This window comes from Nyctereutes procyonoides, unplaced genomic scaffold (assembly GCF_905146905.1).
Source record: "Nyctereutes procyonoides isolate TBG_1078 unplaced genomic scaffold, NYPRO_anot_genome, whole genome shotgun sequence".
Lineage (NCBI taxonomy): Eukaryota > Metazoa > Chordata > Mammalia > Carnivora > Canidae > Nyctereutes > Nyctereutes procyonoides.
In genome coordinates, this window is record NW_026575020.1 from 37082060 (window position 1) to 37103280 (window position 21221).

The 21221-nt window shown below is 45.9% G+C and overlaps 1 protein-coding gene and 2 pseudogenes across 1 annotated transcript in view; 2 read left to right on the forward strand and 1 right to left on the reverse strand.

Annotated features, from left to right (window-relative positions):
* Nucleotides 1–7964: 7964 nt before the first annotated feature.
* The window catches only part of GLE1 (GLE1 RNA export mediator), a 35547-nt gene continuing 22290 nt past the window's right edge, over nt 7965–21221 (reverse strand). The window contains exons 8-16 of the mRNA XM_055334697.1: nt 20672–20784; nt 20438–20507; nt 16421–16563; nt 16137–16327; nt 13734–13863; nt 12051–12155; nt 10785–10867; nt 10035–10098; nt 7965–9170 (exon numbers count right to left, since the gene is read on the reverse strand). Of these exons, the coding sequence (XP_055190672.1) occupies nt 9102–9170; nt 10035–10098; nt 10785–10867; nt 12051–12155; nt 13734–13863; nt 16137–16327; nt 16421–16563; nt 20438–20507; nt 20672–20784 (968 nt within the window). The 3' untranslated portion in view covers nt 7965–9101. The remainder of the gene's footprint in view (nt 9171–10034; nt 10099–10784; nt 10868–12050; nt 12156–13733; nt 13864–16136; nt 16328–16420; nt 16564–20437; nt 20508–20671; nt 20785–21221) is intronic.
* Nucleotides 14502–14580, forward strand: LOC129518631 (U4 spliceosomal RNA; annotated as a pseudogene).
* Nucleotides 18539–20416, forward strand: LOC129515691 (60S ribosomal protein L23a-like; annotated as a pseudogene).

The window sequence follows — 21221 nt, forward strand, 5'->3', positions numbered from 1 at the left end:
GCGACGCGCGCGCCTCGCTTCTTTTATAGGCGGTCGGGCGCGAGCGCGGGGGAAGTGCCGGGGCGCGGCGCGGGGGGCGGGGGCGAGCGCCGGCCGAGCTAAGGGGGCGGAGCTCCCGCCGCCTCGCTTCCCGATCGCGCGACGGAGAGGACCGAGCGCTCCCGGAAGGAGCCGAAGCGCGGTTGCGGGGGAAGAGCCGAGTCCGCGGAGCGCGGCGGGAGGATGGGAAAAAAGGGCGCGCGCCGCGGGTAGGGGGGCGATGGTGCAGTAGAGTCACTGCCTCCGCCCGGGTGGGCCGAGCTGCGGCAGCCGCCCCGCCCTCCCCGCACCTCGGATCCTCCAATCCCGCCCCTCCCCGCCCTGCGGAGAATCTTCTGCACCCCACCCCGCCCCTCCGCCCCTGGGAGCCCTTCCAGGACTGCAGCGAAGGGCGGGGCTGGGGCGGACGCCGCAGTCTGGCTGGGGATGCTGCGCACCCAGAGCGGTGAGAACGCCCAGTCCTAAAGGGTGAGGTCACCCCCAGGCTTTTCATCCTCCTGCCCTCTTTCCCTAAGAGATGGCTGGGGCCGGGACCCAAGTCAGCCTACTCTGCTGGGGGCTGGGGTCTAGAAACCCAGGATGATTTGGGGGTCCAGGTTTGAGGTGGTAGTAACAAAAGGCCAAATCCAATCCCCTCAAAATAAAGACTAATTTGGAGTTGAAATCTATCGTTTGGGATTTGGAGAGTTAATTATTTCTTATATTCTTACAGCGAAAGCTTTCTGACAGGGTTGCCGGTGAAATAGGATGCATTAGTCGTATTTTATAAACAAGACATTAAAGTTCTTCAGGCCGCAATTAATTGAACTTTCCTTGTGTACCACGCGCTGTGCTAAGCATTTCATGTGTGACCTTTTTTCTTTTTTTAATCTGTGCAATAATTTTACGAGGTAGGTATTATTTCTCCATTGTACAAATGAGCACTCTAACATGGAAGCTGGGTCTCTTGCCCTAGGTCAGGCAGCTAGCAAAAAGAAAAGCTAGGATTTGGATCCAGCCAGAACCTTATCTTAAACAGTATGCTCTGCTGCCTTCTCCTAGGAAGGGAGACACTGCAATGGTGGACTCTGGGATGCTGGGGAAAGAAAAAAAAGAGAATTTCTGGAGTTTCTGTACCTTACAGTCTTAGCAGTTTCAGGGCCTGGCTCTAAACTCTGCAGTGTAGCCCAAAGCCCTCTGTCGGGAAGCCCTTTCCCCACCCCCGCTCCTGCGACAGCTGGGCCGCAGCCATTGGGAGTAACACCCAGATCATTCCTGTGCAGTCAGGCAGACCAGGAACTCTGCAGCTCTGAAGGCCTCGGCCTCCTGGTTACCAAGCAGCCCTGGGTACAGTGCACCAGAACTTGGGCCAAGGCCCAGCCCTGGCTTCCTGGTCCTCTGCAGTTTGGCTTCTTCCCCTGTGCCTGGGATCCACAATCTGGTTCCTAAACTGCCCTGGCTGTAGCTCTGATAAGAAAAATTATCTTATTCCCTCAACCCATCAGAGTGCAGAGAAGAGGAGTGGCCACACCCCAGCTTTGCAGAATCTAGAGGAAAAACGAAGGCATTTCCTACAATCTTCTGTAACTGGGTAACTCCTCCCTGGGATGTGCGTTTCTGGAACAGCTGATGATATCGACAGCCTCTTCTGCACCAGGGAGCAGCAAAATGTTTAATCATATATTCAGCTCTGGATACAAAATGGCTTACACAATCATAGGTCTCCAAAATTTCTAAGATCTGCTCCAGCAGGAAATGGGTCTCAAGGGCCTGGGCAGGGACTGTAAAAAGGGAAGATTTTTCTTTTAAATCACTACTACAGCCTCCTGGTGAAATGGGGGTTTTGTTGCTTTTACCAGATGCAAAACAGATTTGGAGCTTTGGTATTGGTACAGAAACTAAAATCTTATTCGTTGATCCTTTGTCTGATCTGAGACATGGCCAAAACCCATTATCTCTCGCCCTCTACGCTTCCCACTCACTCACCCACCCATTCTGCACTTGGCACTGGAAATGAGAGGTTGAAAAAGCCCTTCTTCGTGTGTTCTGTCGTGTGCCTACCTCACCTCCCACCAGTTTCAGTGTATGCCTAACGCTCTGCTAGGTGTAGGGAGCAATGACGAAGCAGATAATGGCCCTCTTTGTTTTGGGAGAGAAACTCAGTCAGGAAAAAAAAAAAAAAAAAAAAAAGCACAGGACAGTGTTGCAATGAACGCCCAGTTCCCCATGTCTTCCTGAACAGCAGGGGGTGGGACTGAATTCCAAGGTTTTTTCTATTCTCTGGTTCTCTGAAGGTTTGATATGCACCCTAAACTTAGGCATACTTTTTCAAGTTCAAGAGGTCAACTGATGGAAATACACCAAACTGTAATGATGTTTTCACTTGTTCCAGCCATGGAAAATTACTTGCCAGCTCTCCCTGGAGAATCTCCCTCTCCTTCTTCCCTTCTCCCTTTCTCCCTCTTGCTCCACGTGCACAGCAGTTAACAAGCACCAAGCTCTTCCACTGTTTTTCTCCCCATAAAGGACTTGATTGAGAAGTTACTCTGGCAAGGGGACTGTACTTCTTCCCAGATGACCTTTTGCAGTGTCAGAGCTGGCAAGGAACACAGTAACTGGATGAACCCCAAGGACGTTATGCTAAGTGAAATAAACTAGACACAAAAGCACAAATATTGCACCATTCCACTTACCTGACATCTCCAGAAGAGTCGAATTTATAGAGACAAAGTAGAGCAGGGCTTGGCAGGGGGGCTGGGGTGAGAGGAGGATGGGCAATGAGAATTTAATGGGGACAGGGTTTCAGCTTTGCAAGAGGAAAAAAAGTTCTGGACAATGGATGGTGGTGATGGCTGTACAACGTGAATGTACTTAATGCCGTAGAACCGTATACTTAAAAATGACTGAAATGGTAACATTTGAGTGATGTGTATTTTACCACAATTAATAAACAAAGCATGGGTACCTGGCTGGCTCAGTTGGTGGAGCAGGCATCATGAGTTTGAGCTACCCGTTGAGTGTAGAGATTACTTGAAAATAATTAAATAAATAGGGAACCTGGTTGAGCATCTGCCTTTGGCACAGGTCATGCATGTCTGGGATGGAGTACTGCATTGGGCTCCCTGCAGGGAGCCTGCTTCTCCCTCTGCCTAGGTCTCTGCCTCTCTCTGTGTGTCTCTCATGAATAAATAAATAAAATCTTAATAAATAATAAAGAAACATTTCCTCCCATTAAAAAAAAAAAAAAGAATGCTGAGGCACCTGGGTGACTCAGTCGGTTAAGCAGCCAACTTTTGATTTCTCTTTAGTTCATGATCTCTCACTGTGTCAGGCTCCTGTGCTGGTCTCAGAGCCTGCTTGGAATTCTCTCTCCCTCTGCCTCTCCTTCATTACTCTCTCTTAAAAAAATAAAATAAATAAAATAAAATAAAGGAATGCTAATAAGTGTAAAAAAAAACCTCAACAACTAGCCACCAAGTGAAAAATGGTTATGATTCATAAGTTCAACAGACCATATCAGGGATATAGTTCACAATGATGGACTTGAGAAGTATTGGGGATGTTACCGAGTAACAGCAGGTTACAGAACAACATAAACAAAGACTCGGGTACCAAGTCTATCTCCTTTAATAACTATGTTTGTGGGGATCCCTGGGTGGCTCAGTGGTTTGGCACTTGCTTTCAGGTCAGGGTGTGATCCTGGGGTCCCAGGATCAAGTCCCACATTGGGCTCCCTGCACAGAGCCTGCTTCTCCCTCTGCCTGTGTTTCTGCCTCTGTGTGTGTGTGTGTGTGTGTGTATGTCTCTCATGAATAAATAAAATATTTTTTTTAAAAAAGAGCTATGTTTGTGTAAGAGTGTATATAATTGAAGAAATGTTCATACTGGGTTTAGAATGAAGGGATTTTTTGGACATTTTACTCTCATTTTAAAAAAAATATCTGGGGATCCCTGGGTGGCGCAGCGGTTTAGCGCCTGCCTTTAGCCCAGGGCATGATCCTGGAGACCCGGGATCGAATCCCACGTCGGGCTCCCGGTGCATGGAGCCTGCTTCTTCCTCTGCCTATGTCTCTGCCTCTCTCTCTCTCTCTCGTGACTATCATAAATAAATAAAAATTTAAAAAAAATCTCTGAATAGCTTTAAGTATCTGGATCAAATACTATTTCCTTTTTTAAAAATAGTTGTTTGTTTGTTTATTTATTTATTTATTTATTTATTTATTTATTTCACACCCCAACTCTTTCTTAGGATCCTGCAGAAAAAACTCTCAGGGAAAGGCTGACCTACATGAAATGGATCTATCTTCTAAGCTCCCATAACTTTTAGCTCAAACCATGGAGCACTCCCAGTATGTAAATTACACTCTCCATGGATTAAAATTCTATCTACTTACCTATTTATTTCACTTTAAGTAGGAAGCATTCTGCAAAACCCATTTAGTCAACTTTCCCTCTTTATAGCTGATGGCTCAAGGTAACAGGGAGAAGGAGAAGCAGGCTCCATGCAGGGAGCTGGGCGTGGACTCAATCCCCGGTCTGGTCTCCAGGATCATGCCCTGGACCGAAGGTGGTGCTAAACCACTGAGCCACCCAGGCTGCCCTGTTAACTAGAATTTAAATAAAAGTTCAAAAACAAAACAAACAAACAAAAAAGAATAAGAATATTCATTTAAGGGATCCCTGGGTGGCGCAGCGGTTTAGCGCCTGCCTTTGGCCCAGGGCGCGATCCTGGAGACCCGGGATCGAATCCCACGTCAGGCTCCTGGTGCATGGAGCCTGCTTCTCCCTCTGCCTATGTCTCTGCCTCTCTCTCTCTCTCTCTCTCTGTGTGTGTGTGACTATCATAAAAAAAAAAAATTAATTCTAATGCTCCCATTAAAAAAAAAAGAATATTCATTTAAAAAAAAAGAATATTCATTTTTATGACCACAGTACAATGATAAAAGTCAGGAAGTTAATCTTGAGGAATACTATTACCTTTTTTTAAAGATTTTATTTATTTATTTGACAGAGAGAGAAAGAGAGAGAGCACAAGCAGGGGAGCGACAGGCAGAGAGAGAGGGAGAAGCAGGCTCCCCATACAGCAGAGCCTGATGCAGGGCTCGATCCCAAGACCCTGGTATCATGCATGACCTGAGCCAAAGGCAGAAGCTTAACCAACTGAGCTACCCAGGCACCCCTATTATCTAACTTACAAACCTTATTCGAGTTTTAGCAGTTGTCAGGATGCGTGGGTGGGTGGGGCTTGAACTCACAACCCTGAGACCAAGTCACATGCTCTACTGACTGAGCCAGTAGGGTGCCCCTAAATTTCTCTCTCTTTTAAAGATTTTATTTGAGAGAGAGTGACTGGGATGCCTGAGTGGCTCAGTAGTTGAGTGTCTGCCTTCTGCTCAGGGCGTGGTCCCTTTCTTGGAGCCTGGTTCTTCTCCCACAGCCTATGTCTCTGCCTCTATCTCTGCCTCTCTCTGTCTCTCATGAATAAATAAATAAAATCTTAAAAAAAAAAGTGAGCAAGAGAAACTGCACAAGCAGGGGGAGGGGCAGAGAGAGAGGGGGAGAAGCAGACTTCCCCACTGAGCAGGGAGCCCAATACAACAGGACAAAACATGACAGGACATGACTCGGGCACAATCCCAGGACCCCAAGATCATGACCAGAGCCGAAGACAGATGCTTAACTCACTGAGCCACCCAAGTACCCCCTAAATTTTCTTTATAATGGATGTTATTGTAAATTCAACACTATTCTTATCTGCTTTCTAGAGGAACACAGGAAGTCTAGTGTCAGGAATTCATGTGGTGGTACAGCACAAGGGGAAGTGAGAGGCCAGGCCTGATAAGGAACCTGTATGGAGCTCTGTGGCTCGTCTGTCCTGGCAATGATAGAAGACATCCAAACTTAGTTAGGTCATTGCTTTCATCACAGGAAGCTTGAGGAGTAGGGGAAGGAATGCTCCAAAAACAACTGAATTCTTCTACCCAAGGGATATGTAGGGTTTCTCTCCTGCTGGAATTTTCAACTCATCATCAAACTTGCTTTCATTACTTTCAAATGATGTAGGACAATGATATAACAAAAATATGTGCACTCAGCCTGAGAAATGAGGTCAAGCTTGAAAGGAAGCAAGCAGGCAAGTGAATACTTGAATTTAAAAACTGGATGCAGGGATCCCTGGGTGGCTCAGTGGTTTGGCGCCTGTGTTTGGCCCAGGGCGCGATCCTGGAGTCCCAGGATCGAGTCCCGCGTCGGGCTCCCGGCATGGAGCCTGCTTCTCCCTCTGCCTGCGTCTCTGCCTCTCTATGTCTATCAAGAATAAATATTAAAAAAATAAAAACTGGATGCAAAACAAAACAAAACTGGATGCAGACCTTAGTATTACACTTTAAGGAATCTGATGCTGCTAGCCATCAGGGGTGCATCTATCTATCAGCCAACAATCATTAACTCTCAAGGCAACACTATCAGTATCAAAAACCTGGTTTCCCTAGTGCTCTCCTTTCTTGGTTTACCATTGGAGAACCTATTAGTAATTCTAGGCATCGAGTGACATGTGCAAGACTGTGAAACATGTCCAGGGAAAGAACACTGAACTATCAGGAGAGCTGTTTTTTATAGAGTGGTTCAAAGTCGAACAGATCTCAGGGATCAGTTTGTCCAATGATTTTTCGCATTTCATTTTTGGAAGGACTTTCTTTTTTTTTCCTTTTTTTTTTAAAGATTTATTTTTATTTATTTATTTATTTATGATAGACATAGAGAGAGAGAGAGGCAGAGACACAGGCAGAGGGAGAAGCAGGCTCCATGCCGGGAGCCTGATGCAGGACTCGATCCCGGGATTCCAGGATCACGCCCTGGGCCAAAGGCAGGCAAGAAACCTCTGAGCCACCCAGGGATCCCCTTGGAGGGGCTTTCTCATAAGTAACCTAACATAGAACCACTATCTAAACGGCAGATAAGGCAAAAGACTCTTTGGGATCCCAGGGTTCCCTTAGTGCCCCAAATAAAGCTCTGCAAATGTAAGCTACAAACTCCAGTAGGCCCTGTGCACCTCAGGTGATCACAGATTTTCATAGTTCCATTCCAGCAGATGGCAGCAGTATCATGAGGAAAGGGATGCCTTTTTTTTTTTTTTAAGATTTATTTATTTATGATAAACAGAGAGAGAGAGAGAGAGAGAGAGAGAGAGAGAGAGAGAGAGAGACAGGAGGAGGGAGAAGCAGGCTCCATGCCAGGAGCCTGACGCAGAACTCGATCCAGGGACTCCAGGATCATGCCCTGGACCAAAGGCAGGCGTTAAACTGCTGAGCCACCCAGGGATCCCCGGAAGGGATGCCTTTTGAAAATCTGCACAAAGCCTCCATCTGTCAACCCTGACTATGGGGCTGGGCACCAAACACTCAGCATCCTCAAGTCAGGACTTCCCAACCTGTTCCTGGTCATAATACATAGAAAATGATGGCATGTGCAAAGCACAGGCAAGAGAGGAAGTGCAAATGGCAACCGGTCTTGAAGGATATGGCCTCTGCAGGTCCTCGGGCTAAAGGGATCTATGCTGACACATCTGCTGGGAAGCTCTGCCCTAAGGCATTGCTACAAAGCACCTGAGGCTCAGAAGAGGTGAATAAGCTACCCAAGGCCACAAAACCTAAGTGTGAATTCACAAGTCTACTGACACCTTCCCCAGAGTTCATTCTGTTGCATCCATATGAAAAGACTTCAGTCCTTTTCCATTGCTGCTAGATAAAACAAGGTCAGTTACTGGTACATAATTCCAGAAAAGGAATGACAGAAAAACAAGTTTTCCCAAGGCGAAGGTCAAGAAGACAAAAAAGGGAGAAATACATACTATTCTAGAGCTAGGTTTGTACACAATTGTAACCCCAGTGATGTACACAGCTCACAGTATAGGAAATTGGTTACATCAGCCAACTAGATACCAGCAATGAGTTTTTAAAAATCAAGCTTTATTATTTGTTTTTTTTTTTTTGGCACCAGAGTCAACAATTCATAGAATGTGTCACTTCAAAACACTCAATAGTACCGGGGAATACCCTTGCCCGCCCCGCCCAAAACAACCCCACAGACGACATGTAGTACAGAGTAGATCCATGGCTGTTGCCTATGGTACAAAAGACAATGAGCCTTTCCAAAAACAAATCTCAATTCTTAACTGAACAGCCAGGCTCTGAATTTCTATAGTGGCTTTAGTGAGGCCAATCTATCATCACTCTTTACTCAGGTCATGTCAACAATTTTAAAGCAGTTCCCAATTCCTCCCAAACACCTTTAACCCCTGAATCATTGCATATAGATTCTTGACTCATGTGTAATGTTGCAAGCCCGTTCCAGCCCATCTTCATTCAAATTAAAGAATAAACAACCCCCCCACCCCGCCCCACACCTGTCCTGGTTCATGCATCCCTAGTCATCCAGGGACCAAATCCCAAATTAATAGGACCAACAGTGCTTCCTGTTCAACGTAACATGTATTAACAGTCCCAGTCCCAGATGCTAAACTATCTCTGATGCAATTTGGGACTTAATACATGTCTATATGAGGCATTTCCTCTGAATTTATCATTACTTCACAAGCTGAGAAAGGCAAAACCACCATAACCCAGACTTGCGTGTAAGGATTTGAGCCTCAACTATTAACACTTGTACTCTGAACAGGGGGCAGCATGGGCTGAGGGAGAGGATGGAGTACAAGTGGTGGGCTCACTTCAGCTCAGAGGGAAATGGTTAAGGTACTATGTACTTTCTGAAAGACACTAGACACAAAGGAAATGAATGATGAGACCAAGCACTAAATCACTCTTCTCACCACATTTGCAGAAATGAGAAGAGCCAATGCCATTTACTCTGCCATGCAGAACCCCTTAAGGAGTATCTGGCCTTCAAAGAGACCCCCTGGATTCTGGGACTCCCGAAATGTGTCCTCTCCTAGTTGCAAGGTACAAACATATAAAAGCATATACTGGTGCATTTCTAAATCTGACTTCTCCCAAACACAGCTGTTTTCAGTTGCTTTATTCCTGTCCCTCTGAAACAGCACGGTGATGGTGGGCCATGGAGTGCCATCAGGAACGCCAAAAGGAGGAAGTCAGAAAGCCCTTGGGGACAGGAATCTCCTGGTGCTGCAAACATTTCTAGTCAGGGAAAAATGGAGAAAACAAGAATGATTTTCTGGTAATGCCCCTTCCAGCATTTAACATTTGGAAGAAGCTTTGAGGGACAGCAAGCTGAAGTCATAGGAACCGTGGCTACCATTGGGAAGAGTGGAACCAACCGCAATGCAGGACACTTCTGCCTGCATGTGAACTGCAGTGGTGGACAGAGGCGATGCTGCCTGTGATGTGGGTCCCCTGCCCCATCTCCCACAGCCCGGTCCCATCCTTCACGGCTGCCTTCTGCCCACTTGGGCTCCTGGAAAGTGGAAGTTAGTGGGCTGTCCCAGCAGACCCAGCAGACTTCTAGGCTGCTGGTCAACCTCACCTCCCTATAGAGGTTTCCAGCACTGGGAAATAGGGAAGGAGTCTGGCTGTAAGTGGAGTCTGTTCTCATGGAAAAATGGGAGCAAATGTCCCAGTTCCCCTGAGTGGAGACCTAAGAAAGCAGCTCCACCAGCAAGCAAGACACGTATTAGTGACACCAGAGCCATTAAGTATATTTTATTCACCCCTAGGACAGCTTCCCCTCCGGCAGCATAGACAGCGGTGTGCATGAGGATGAAATGCCACCCCTGACAGCAAAGGGAAAACACAGGCAAAAAAAGTAGGGTTGAAAAAAGTCAAGATAGGGGCACCTGGCTGGCTCAGTTGCAAGAGCAGGTGACTCTTGATCTCAGGGATGGGAGTTTGAGCCCCACATCAGGTAGAGATGACTTAAATAAATCAAATTACAAACTCAAGAGGAAGAGACACAACCTGAGCCCAGAAGTCCACGACTTGTCAGACACAGGCACCCTCGAGGTAAACCACAACTCAGCACGTGCTGGTCTAAGGACATCTTACCTCTAAGAACTGCTTGAGGCGTATGAAGGAACCCATTTGTCCTGAGCTTGTGATGGCTTCAATCCTGCAGGGAGAGGAAGAAGACACACAAATCACAACTGTGATTCCTACCTCCCTCCTGGAGAGGAGTTCGGGACGCTGCTGATCCAGAGGAAGGGATAGGTGGAATGACTCGCAGAGATGACTTCTGGGCTCAGGATGCGGTCATTCGTCCAAATGATCTCAGCTGCCTACTCAAACCAGGAGATAAAGGAGAACAGAGGACATTCCTTTCCAAGGTCTTTGCGAGCAGGCAGGATGGGTGCTGCTAAAACCTCTCCCTCGGCTGAAATGCCAGTGTGCTGAAAGGAATGAGAAGGGCACCTAAAGGCGAACACCATGGCAGGGTCAAGCCAACTGGTTTGTTTGTAAATCAGTTTCTCCAACTGATTTATTAAGGGAGTTTTAACTCCTCGGTTAATTCATGACTGCATGTGGTCACCATTCCAGATCAGCTGAGGGAGTTTGGAAAATAGTTAAATGTCAGGTATCTGAATCCAGGATCTTCCTAATTTAGCTTTTTCATTTAGCTAATAGTATTTAAGACACTCTCACTACAATTCTAAAATCAAAGAGAAGGATGAGAGATGTCACACTTGATATAGATGCATTTAGCTGAGTCAAACCCAGCATGTAACTGCACCCAAGGGCATCTGACACTGTGTGTTTCACCCACTGAATCCCATGCTGTCTATTCAATAAGCCACATACCTGGGGAAGTAGTCTTCTTTGATGAGAAGGATCATCTTCCAGAACTGTACCTGGTACTGCTTCATGAGGGCATTCCCACACACCTACAGGGAAGGACAGGCGTGGTCAGAGCAGAGGATGCACATTTATACTCATGCCAGAAATCTGTAAAGCACATCGGCTCTTTGTTTTTCACTCCTACCAAGAATTTCAGCCACAATTCCACTTAGCTAGCTAAGCAAAGGAATAAATGGAAAGATCCAACTTTTTTCTGAAGCATTTCTCTATATATGACAATATCTCCATTAAATCAGACCACCAAGAAACCAAGTATTTTAGCAAACTAGAAAATATGAATCAAACTTTATTATTATTCTTTGATTCTACTGAATGGAAACTTTTCTAAAGTAATGGTGTTCCTCCCAACCGTAGTAAGCAGAGCATATAGAACATCACCATGTTCTCAATTTTATTCATGATCTCTGCTCACATCATGTGACTTCAGGAACTCTAAGATGAATGGAAATGTTTGGCAGTCTAGGCTCAATGGCCCACATCCATTACGGTATGTGCACCAGGGCTTTAATTTTTAAGAAATGTCTCCTTTCCACAGAAACCCTTATCGTCACCCCTATAGTGGTGGCCCCTCATAGGCAGTCAGAACTATAAGGAATCTTCTGGATAAGGGAGAAACCTGACCCAAGCTGGCTGATCATATTTGCTCTGCCAGGTATGAGGGATCACAAAGATGGGACGGTAGTCCCACTACACTGGGCAACCACACTGAGGCAGAGGGCTATAGCCCAGGATGGCTATCTGCTCCACTGTGCACAGAGAACCAGAGAAAGCTGGCCTATGGAGCCAGAATGAGGCAGCCCTGCAGGAAGGGCACAGGAAGGACTATGTGGCCCCAGAGAGACTCTTGGTGCCTGGTAACATTCTAGTTCCTGATTCCAGGCCCACATGAGAGTCAACTACACATCCTGCCTTTGGTTCTGGGAGTCACTTCTCTATCCCTAAAACAAACGTCCCTTTTTGCTTGTGCTGGAATGTACGGTTTTTTTCTTTGTTACAATGAGAAGACAAGCACACAGAGAAGGAAAGCACAGTGGGAAGAAAAACCAAAAGCTAGGTGTGTCTTTAGCATTTAGGAAAAAAAAAAATGTGTGACACTGAATCCTAATGCTGTTCACCATTAGCCTGTCTCTATATTGCTTCCTGATTCAGGTCACACCATGGCCAAAGGCTGCTTCAACCACTGTCTCGTGTGATAACTGCATTACTTACCTCCAAGAAGTCAAAGAGGAGGGTGGCTGTCACATCTGACAGGGGCTCCATGTTTAAGATTTGTGCCAACCAGCGCCAACCATGACTTAAGCCATGAGGATGAATCTGGGAGGGGAGACACTTGGTCATGATTTGATCTCATTGGATCTAGGGATCTAAACCCCCAAAGTTAATCTCCAGCCATTACTAAGTGACATGAACTCCTAGATCATCGAAATCAAGCACATACCACAGGAGAGAAAGAGAAACATCACAAGATGAACAAATCCTGTCTTCAAATGTCCCAACACGATGGAACCCACACATTCTTTGTAGGAACCCCTAGTCGACATCTGGCAATTTCGGTTTCAGGGATTCTATCAGTTACCCATATAGACATTTTATTTATTATTCTAGGTACTTTAGCATAGAACCTGGAACACAGCAGGTACACGATAAAAATTTGGATTCAATCAACTTACAATCCCTTCTCTTTAGGTCTCCTCTTTAGGTTAATTTCTCCATGTCTCCAATCTGTATCCTTTGTGAAAAGCACTGGGCTGGTGGCTTTGTTACTGACTGTGTGTCACCATAGCTTACTGAGACTCCATCTGCTCATCTGTGACAGGAGGCACCAACCAGGTCTAAAATGACACTGAGTTGGGGCACCTGGCTGGCTCAATCAATGGAGCATGAAACTCTTGATCTCAGGGTCATGAGCCCCATTCTGGGCCCAGAACTTAAATAATAATAATAATAATAATAATAATAATAATAAATACTGTATCATTTAGATCACTCTTCTAATAGAATCTTCTACTTTTAATGACTGGTTCTCAACAGACTGTCATCTGGTAAACCCTCTTACAAACACACTTCTTTTTTTTTTTTAAGATTTTACTTATTTGAGAGAGAGAGCATGAGCAGGGAGGGAGAGGTAGAGGGAGCAGCAGACTCCCCACTGAGCAGGGAGCCCAATGTGGGGCTCGATCCCAAGACCCTAGGATCATGACCTGAGATGAAGGAGACGCTTAACCCACTGAGCCCCCAGGTGCCCCAAACCCACTTCTTTAAAGACTCAACTGAGGGGACCTGGGTGGCTCAGTGGTTGAGTGTCTACTTTTGGCTCAGGTTGTGATCCCGGGGTCCTGGGATCGAGTCTAGCATCAGGCTCCCCATGGGGAGCCTGCTTCTCTTTCTGCCTATGTCTCTGCCTCTCTCTCTGTGTCTCTAGTGAATAAATAAATACAATCTTTTTAAAAAGTAAAAATTTTTTAAAATAATAATATAATTTTTAAAAAAGATTGTATTTATTTATTTACGAGAGAGAGAGAAGGGCAAAGACATAGACAGAGGGAGAAGCAGGCTCCATGCAGGAAGCCCGATGTGAGACTTGATCCCAGGGCTTTGGGATCACACCCTGAGCCAAAGGCAGACGCTCAACCACTGAGCCACCCAGGCATCCCCCCAAAATAATAATAATAAAGGCTCAACTGGGTCAATCCCTGAACAAATAGCTCTGCTGGTCCAAAAGTTTCCTAATACTCAACATCAACTACTCTAAAGCACACCTACAAAACAGTAATACACACTAAGTTTTCATGTAATGACTGCCCTGGCAGCAAGAAGGGCAATAGTTCTCGTGGACAGGATACACAAATATGGTCCGACCTCTCACTATTGATAGCAGGTCTTTTCTACTACCTCTTGTCGGCTTCCATATGGCCATCGGAGCTGGATAATGGCAGCATAGAGTCGGATCATCCCAGACATGCGTTTTAGAAAGTTGTCCTGCTGTTCCACTTTGGAGTCCTTCACTTGGTAGCCAAGCATCCTGTGTGGGAAGAAAAATTCAATGTGACAAGGCCAAAGTGAGCATAAGAAATCACTGACTTTTTATGGCTAAAAGGAACAATCTAGTACTATCACATTTAGCATTATTATTATTTTTATAAAGTAGGCTCCATGCCCAATATGGGGCTTGAACTCATCACACCTCATGATTGAGAGTTGCATAATCTACCGACTGAGCCAACCACACGTCTCTATTTTTTCTTTTTAAAGTAAGCTCTAGGGATCCCTGGGTGGCTCAGCGGTTTGGCACCTGCCTTCGGTTCAGGGCATGATCCTGGAGACCCGAGATCAGGTCCCACATCAGGCTCCCTGCGTGGAGCCTGCTTCTCCCTCTGCCTGTGTCTCTGCCTCTCTCTCTGTGTGTGTGTCTCTCATTAATAAATGAATAAAATCTTTAAAAAATAAAATAAAATAAAAATACAGTAGGCTCTAGGGACACGTGGGTGGCTCAGTGGTTGAGCGTCTGCCTTCTGGCTCAGGTCGTGATCCTGGAGTCCTGGGATCGAGTCCCACATTGGGCTCCCTGTGTGGAGCCTGCTTCTCCCTCTGCCTGTCTCTGCCTCTCTCTGTGTGGGTCTCTCATGAATAAATAAATAAAATCTTAAAAAAAAAAAAAGTAGCTTTACGCAGTGGCAGTATCATAGCCAATGAGGTTTATCCAAGGTGCGATTATTGCTAATTGAAAAAAAAAAAAAGTAAGCTCTAGGCCCAATGTAGGGCTCAAACTCACAACCCAAGATCAAGAGTCACATGCTCTATCGACTGAGCCAGCCAAGTGCCCCTTTTTAGCATTATTCTTACTACATGATTACATATCATTATCTCTGCACAATAGTTTATTTACAAAGTACACAAATCAACTATCACATCTGTGCATCACGTAGGCTCTGCAAGGTAAACTCATAGGACATTTATTTATTTATTTATTATTTTTTTCATAGGACTTTTTATTTTTATTTATTTATTTATTTATTTATTTTAATGATAGTCACACACAGAGAGAGAGAGGCAGAGACATAGGCAGAAGGAGAAGCAGGCTCCATGCACCGGGAGCCCAACGTGGGATTCGATCCTGGGTCTCCAGGATCACGCCCTGGGCCAAAGGCAGGCGCCAAACCGCTGCGCCACCCAGGGATCCCTCATAGGACTTTTTAAAAAAGATTTTGTTTATTTACTCAAGAGAGAAAGAAAAAAAATGAGCAGTGGGAGGGGCAGAAGGAAAGAGGGAAGCAGATTCCCTGCTGAGCAGGAAGCCTGATGAAGGATTTGATCCCAGGACCCGGAGATCATGACCTGAGCTGAAGGCAGATGTTTAACCAACTGAGCCACTGAGGCACCCATCAAAAGGATTTTTTTCTTAAATATTTTATTTTTTTTTTAAATTTTTTTTTAAATTTTTATTTATTTATGATAGGCACACAGTGAGAGAGAGAGAGGCAGAGACATAGGCAGAGGGTGAAGCAGGCTCCATGCACCGGGAGCCCGACGTGGGATTCGATCCTGGGTCTCCAGGATCGCGCCCTGGGCCAAAGGCAGGCGCTAAACCGCTGCGCCACCCAGGGATCCCAAATATTTTATTTTTAAGCAATCTCTGTACCAATATGGGGCTCAAGCTCCCAACCTCAAAATCAAGAGTCGTACACTCTACTGATGGAGCTAGCCAGGCACCCCAAACTTACAGGACTGATGGATATCATTACCTGCATTGGCAAACAAGGAAAATGATGCTCAAAGAGCTTAAGTGATTGACCCATTTTGCAAATCATTAAATGATGAAGCAGGGCAAAATCCTAAAACTCCTGGATTCTAAATCCAGTATTTTTTTCCCTAAATGATATTGATTATTGCACCTGAATCCACAAATTCCCAAAGCAGCGAGTTTGCATGAAAGACATTAGATTCTCTGACAGAACATTCCAGGTACATAATGAGGAGCTATGAAAGGAGAGAGAATGAACCCCAGTTCTCCTCCCCCCCTTAAGATTATTTATTTATTTATTTTAGAGAGAGAAACAGAGAGAGAATAATGTTCAAGTAAGAGGGAGGGGAGAGGGAGAGAACCTCAAGCAGACTCGGTGCCCAGTGTAGAGCCCAACGCAGGGCTCAATCCCACAACTGTGAGTTCATGACCTGAGGCAAAACCAAAAATCAGATGCTTAACCAACTGTACCACCCAGATGCCCCCAAACCCCAGTTCTATTTGTAATTCATCCAGCTCCTGAGGAGAGTGAGTGAGGAGAAAAATGACCTCACCTTTGATAGTCTTCCAATGCCATTCCCTCCTTGAAAGCTGGGTAGAAGGGAACGGAGTAGGGACACTTCCTGTGGAGGTGAGCAAGGATGAGGTCACCCACTCTGGGATGCAGCTCCCAGATTCCGGATGCCACAACCGCTATGGGGAATGCTGCTTCATGGTGAGAGGCCACCTCCTCCTCTCCTTGTTTCTGGGGGGCAGAAACATCACCATTTTAGTTACTATGGAGAGGAGCTTAAAGGCTGCATACCAGCCTCTCCCCATACCTGAAAACGTTTCTCACCACAAATTTCTCTGCCAGCTTGTACTGGACAAAGTCCAGGCCCTGTGGGTTCAGGGTGACTGACACAGAATGCCCACCACATTGAACGGGTTTTCCAGAGAGCAGGCTGTGGATCTTGTCAAAGATCTCCTTCAGCTTTGAGCCTGGGTATGACAGAGATAAAGTCAGTTAAAACACTCAACTGCAGACCACTCTGTTTCTCATCACTGCAATAAAGCCTCTTCAAAAAACCTATGGTGCAAAAAACAACAACAACAACAACAACAACAAAACACAAACCTATGGTGCTATGCAGCACCCACAAGGTCAGAACCTAAAGAAAAATACCATTGTGGAAAATTCTATGACACACCAATAAAATGCATGTAGCCTATGGTGCAGGAGTACATAAGACGTGGTACTATTTCAAAAGAATTCCTTGTTTGGGAATGAATAAACTGACACACCAAACAAGAGGGGAACAGTATGGAGGCAAGTGTATGGCTACAGATGCCATGGGCTGTGGCTGATATCTCTAATAGGAATCATTTCCATCTATGGGAAAAACCTCCCAGAGGTTTCTTCCCAGCTTTCAGTAACTTCCCCTTCTCTGGGACCTGCCTCTCCCCATCCTCAGACACACAGAAGAGGGCTCCTGGTGACTCTATTTGTATTCCAGATCCTGTGTGCCCCAGTCTTGCACTGGCAACAGTTTGATGAAGAGTGACCAGCTGAGCCAATCAGCCACCTGACTGAGTCACCTCCTGTAAGTGGCTGGCCTGGCAACACACGTGCTCATAAACACTAGGGTCCTGCACCTGCCAGGTGAACCAAAGAACAGTAGTCTACCTAATAAGATCAGAGATGTGTAGAGGCAAGATGAGAGAAAAGGATCCTAAGGTTTTTAGCTCGTTCTACTCTCATTCTTGCCAGCGGGTTCTGAAAAACATCCCTTTAGATTTAGAATAAATGTCTTCTTTTTTTTTTTTAAGCCTAAGTGGATCTAAATTGGTCTCCATTACTCAAACCTTACTGAGATACCAAAATAGTAGCTCCCACTCCTGCTACATCACATTTCAGTACTACTTTAACTGATGGTTTCAAATTCCCTATCAGCTTCTTTCTCTGTGCCTTTCTGGTTAGAAAAGTCAGCTCCCAACCCTCTGCCTGGCACGGCCTCCCACATCCCATATGCCACACCAGCACCAGAGAGATTTAGATTCTGCTCCAAATCTAACCACTCATGGATGTCTGCTTTTCAAGAGGCAAGAATTATACCATCTCTTTCTCTGTACTCAGTATGTACTGAGCACTGACTCTCGAGCGTGTCTGCATCTGGTTCTTCAAAGACTTAACAGTGATGGTGTAGACAAAGGGAATAAGGTCAGGAAATATGCAGAAAAGTGAAGAAGAGCAAAACTAGAGCCTGATCAGATGCGAAGAATGAAACAGAGAAAGCAGTCGAGGGGAGGAATCCCAACTTCCAGCAAAGGTGCCTGAGCCAACAGTTGTTCTACTGGTTTCTGAGAGCAAAACAGAGGGAAAAGCAGGCATAAAGACGACAAGGAGCTCCGATCTGCATTCCTTCAACACGAGGTAGGAGAGAGATGCCAGGCAAAGGTGCCCCCAGGCAGCCCAAGCGAGGGGCCCTGAAACTCAGAGGAAGAATGCTCCAGAGAGAGACAGGACAGCCAAGGGCACAGAGGCAGCATCTGAAAGTCTGGGGCTAGGTGACCTGGGAATAGATGGTGAAAGCAGACTCCTGGGCAACACCAGGAGTGTTAGGGTGGGGGAGGGGGACCCAGGAACCCACAAAGGAGAATGGAGGGGGTGGGTATCAGGAAAACCTGGAAATTCATGTTGCCATGGAAGCCAAAGGAGAGTTCATCAAGAAAGGAATAATCACCAGCGCCAAAGGGAAATGTGAGGAAGGCTAGAAGAGGCAGATAGAACCAAAGAAAATGTATTTTAGGATGTAACTCAAGCATGTTTAAAGGGAAAGAAGCCTGTAAAAGGGAGTCAATTTGCAGAGACCAGGTGATAAGCGCTGAGGCAAGTCTTTTTTTTTTTTTTTTTTTTTATGATAGTCACACACAGAGAGAGAGAGAGAGGCAGAGACGTAGGCAGAGGGAGAAACAGGCTCCATGCACCGGGAGCCCAACATGGGACTCGATCCCGGGTCTCCAGGATCACGCCCTGGGCCAAAGGCAGGCGCTAAACCGCTGCGCCACCCAGGGATCCCCTGAGGCAAGTCTTGAAGGGGAAAGGAGGGTGGACAACAAAGGCAGAGGGAGAAGGGGAAGTGTGCCAAGGCCACCTCCTCCCTCCACACACAGAAGAAGAGGTACCACTGTGTATGGCTGGAAGGGGCTGGCACCTAAGGATCCCACCCCCGGCATCTAGATGTTCCCCACAAAAGAGGAAACAAATAAGTAAGGCTGTCTGTGGTCAGCTGAGGGGTCAGGACTGGGGACAAGCTGGAGGAGAGCAGTGAAGGAATGGCATGGCTGTCAGGTCAACCTCACCCCCACTGTCATTGCTAGCAAAGGAAATGGCACTTTCAAGTCTAAAAGTCTAAAAAGTCAAGTTGCTAAGTATTTATTTATCTATACCTTGCCCTGCTCTAGGGAGAACTTCAGGCAGCAGAATGATATGTAAGTTCTGTCATAGGACCTCTCATGGGCAAGAACTACAACTTGTCTACACTTTCTAGGCAACAAGTGAATCAGGGGAACAGAGACCCATGCTAAGTCTGAGCAGCTTTTCAGATGTTCGTGCTCGCCAGCCACTGGGCAGCACGGCTTGGAACCTGGAGCTCTATAAAAATGAACCACTGTTTCTGAAGGAGAGAAAGAAGGGTCTTTCTTCTGTCTGGGTCTCACTCTCTAAAGCTCAGTCTCTGGAGAGAAAAGGAAGATGTTCTAAAGTATTAAAGCAGCGATACCTGGGTGGCTCAGCGGTTGAGTGCCTGCCTTCGGCCCAGGACGTGATCCTGGAGTCCCGGGATCGAGTCCCACATCGGGCTCCCTGCATGGAGCCTGCTTCTCTCTCTGCCTATGTCTCTGCCTCTCTCTCTGTATCTCTCATAAATAAATAAATAAATAAAATCTTAAAAAAAAAATAGAAATCCCTTTCACAATGATGGCGCCGAAGGCAAAGAAGGAAGCCCCTGCCCCTCCCAAAGCCGAAGCCAAAGCAAAGGCTTTGAAAGCTAAGAAAGCGGTGCTGATAGGCGTGCACAGTCACAAAAAAAAGAAGATCCCTAGGTCACCTACATTCTGACGACCCAAGACTCTGCGTCTCCAAAGGCAGCCCAAATATCCTCAAAAGAGTGCCCCCAGGAGAAACAAGCTTATCACTATGCCATCATCAAGTTCCCCAACTACTGAGTCAGCCATGAAGAAAATAGAAGACAACAACACACTTGTGTTCATTGTGGATGTCAAGGCCAATAAGCACCAGATCGAACAGGCTGTGAAGGAGCTCTATGACATTGATGTGGCCAAGGTCAACACCTTGATCAGGCCTAATGGAGAAAAGAAAGCATATGTTCGACTGGCTCCTGACTATGATGCTTTGGATGTTGCCAACAAAATTGGGATCATCTAAACTGAGTCCAGCCAGCTATAAATCTAAAGTTTTTCACCATAAAAAAAAAAATAAACAAGTAAAGTAATAAGGTAGATTTTGAGCTCGGACAACCTAATGGTACAGGATAAAAGCAAAAAGTGTGTGTCACATCCCAGGTTCCCTGAGTGATGTTTTCAGCAGTGATTTTCAACATCAGGTAGGAGCCTTCCTAAAGGCTAATATGACTGCTAATATGCAGCTTATTTATAAAAGTGAGTCAACAAACACATAAGGATTACCTGTGATGAAGAAGAAACAAAAAGTAAGACATAATTTATACTTGCCTGATCCATTGTCACTTGTCTGAACTGACTCTATCTACAGGAACCCTACAGACAGGTGGATTTGGAGCCTTAAAAAAATAACAAAATGAAGCGAAGGGTCATGTTCTTAACTCCTCTGACCAACCTGCAATGGTGGAGATCTGGCTCACTGGGATGGTGGCAGCCTTCTGGAGGTCCATCTTTATCTTTTTGGCCTGCCAGGAGAGAACAGTGGGAGGGCAGGCAGTGTTTGGAAGAGCCAAGTAGGTGCCAGTAGGATTAGGGAATGGGACACACTATTGATGTTCCTTTGGGACAGGAGGCTGTTCAGAGCACTACCAGGCCCAGAGTGTTGCCAATGACCTACAGCGCCCCCTACCTGACTATCTTTGCTGTTGGTCAGTTCCTCAAAGGCCAGCACACACTGATTGGAAGCTTCCTGTAGCTGCTGGTACCACTGCATTGTACTGTCTTGTACCTTCACCTGGAGGTCTGAGGAAGAAAAGAGAGGCTTTTGTAAAAGCTAGTATTCAAGTAACACTTTCTAAAACTTTATTTATATCTCTTTTTTAAAAGATTTTATTTATTTATTCATGAGAGACACACGGGGGGGGGGGGGCAGAGGGAGAAGCAGGCTCCATGCAGGGAGCCCGATGTGGGACTTGATCCCGGTTCTCCAGGATCATGCTCCAGGCTGAAGGTGGCACCAAACCGCTGAGCCACTGGGGCTGCCCTATTTACTTATTTATTTAAATAATCTCTACCCCCCAAAATGGGCTCAAATCCATGACCTGAAGATCAAGAGCTGCATGCTCTTCCACTCTTCTGACTGAGCCAGCCTGGTGCTCCTTCACTGAACACTTAACACCAACCAGGCACTGTTCTCAACACTGATACATATTTAGATTTTTTTAAAAATTTATTTATGA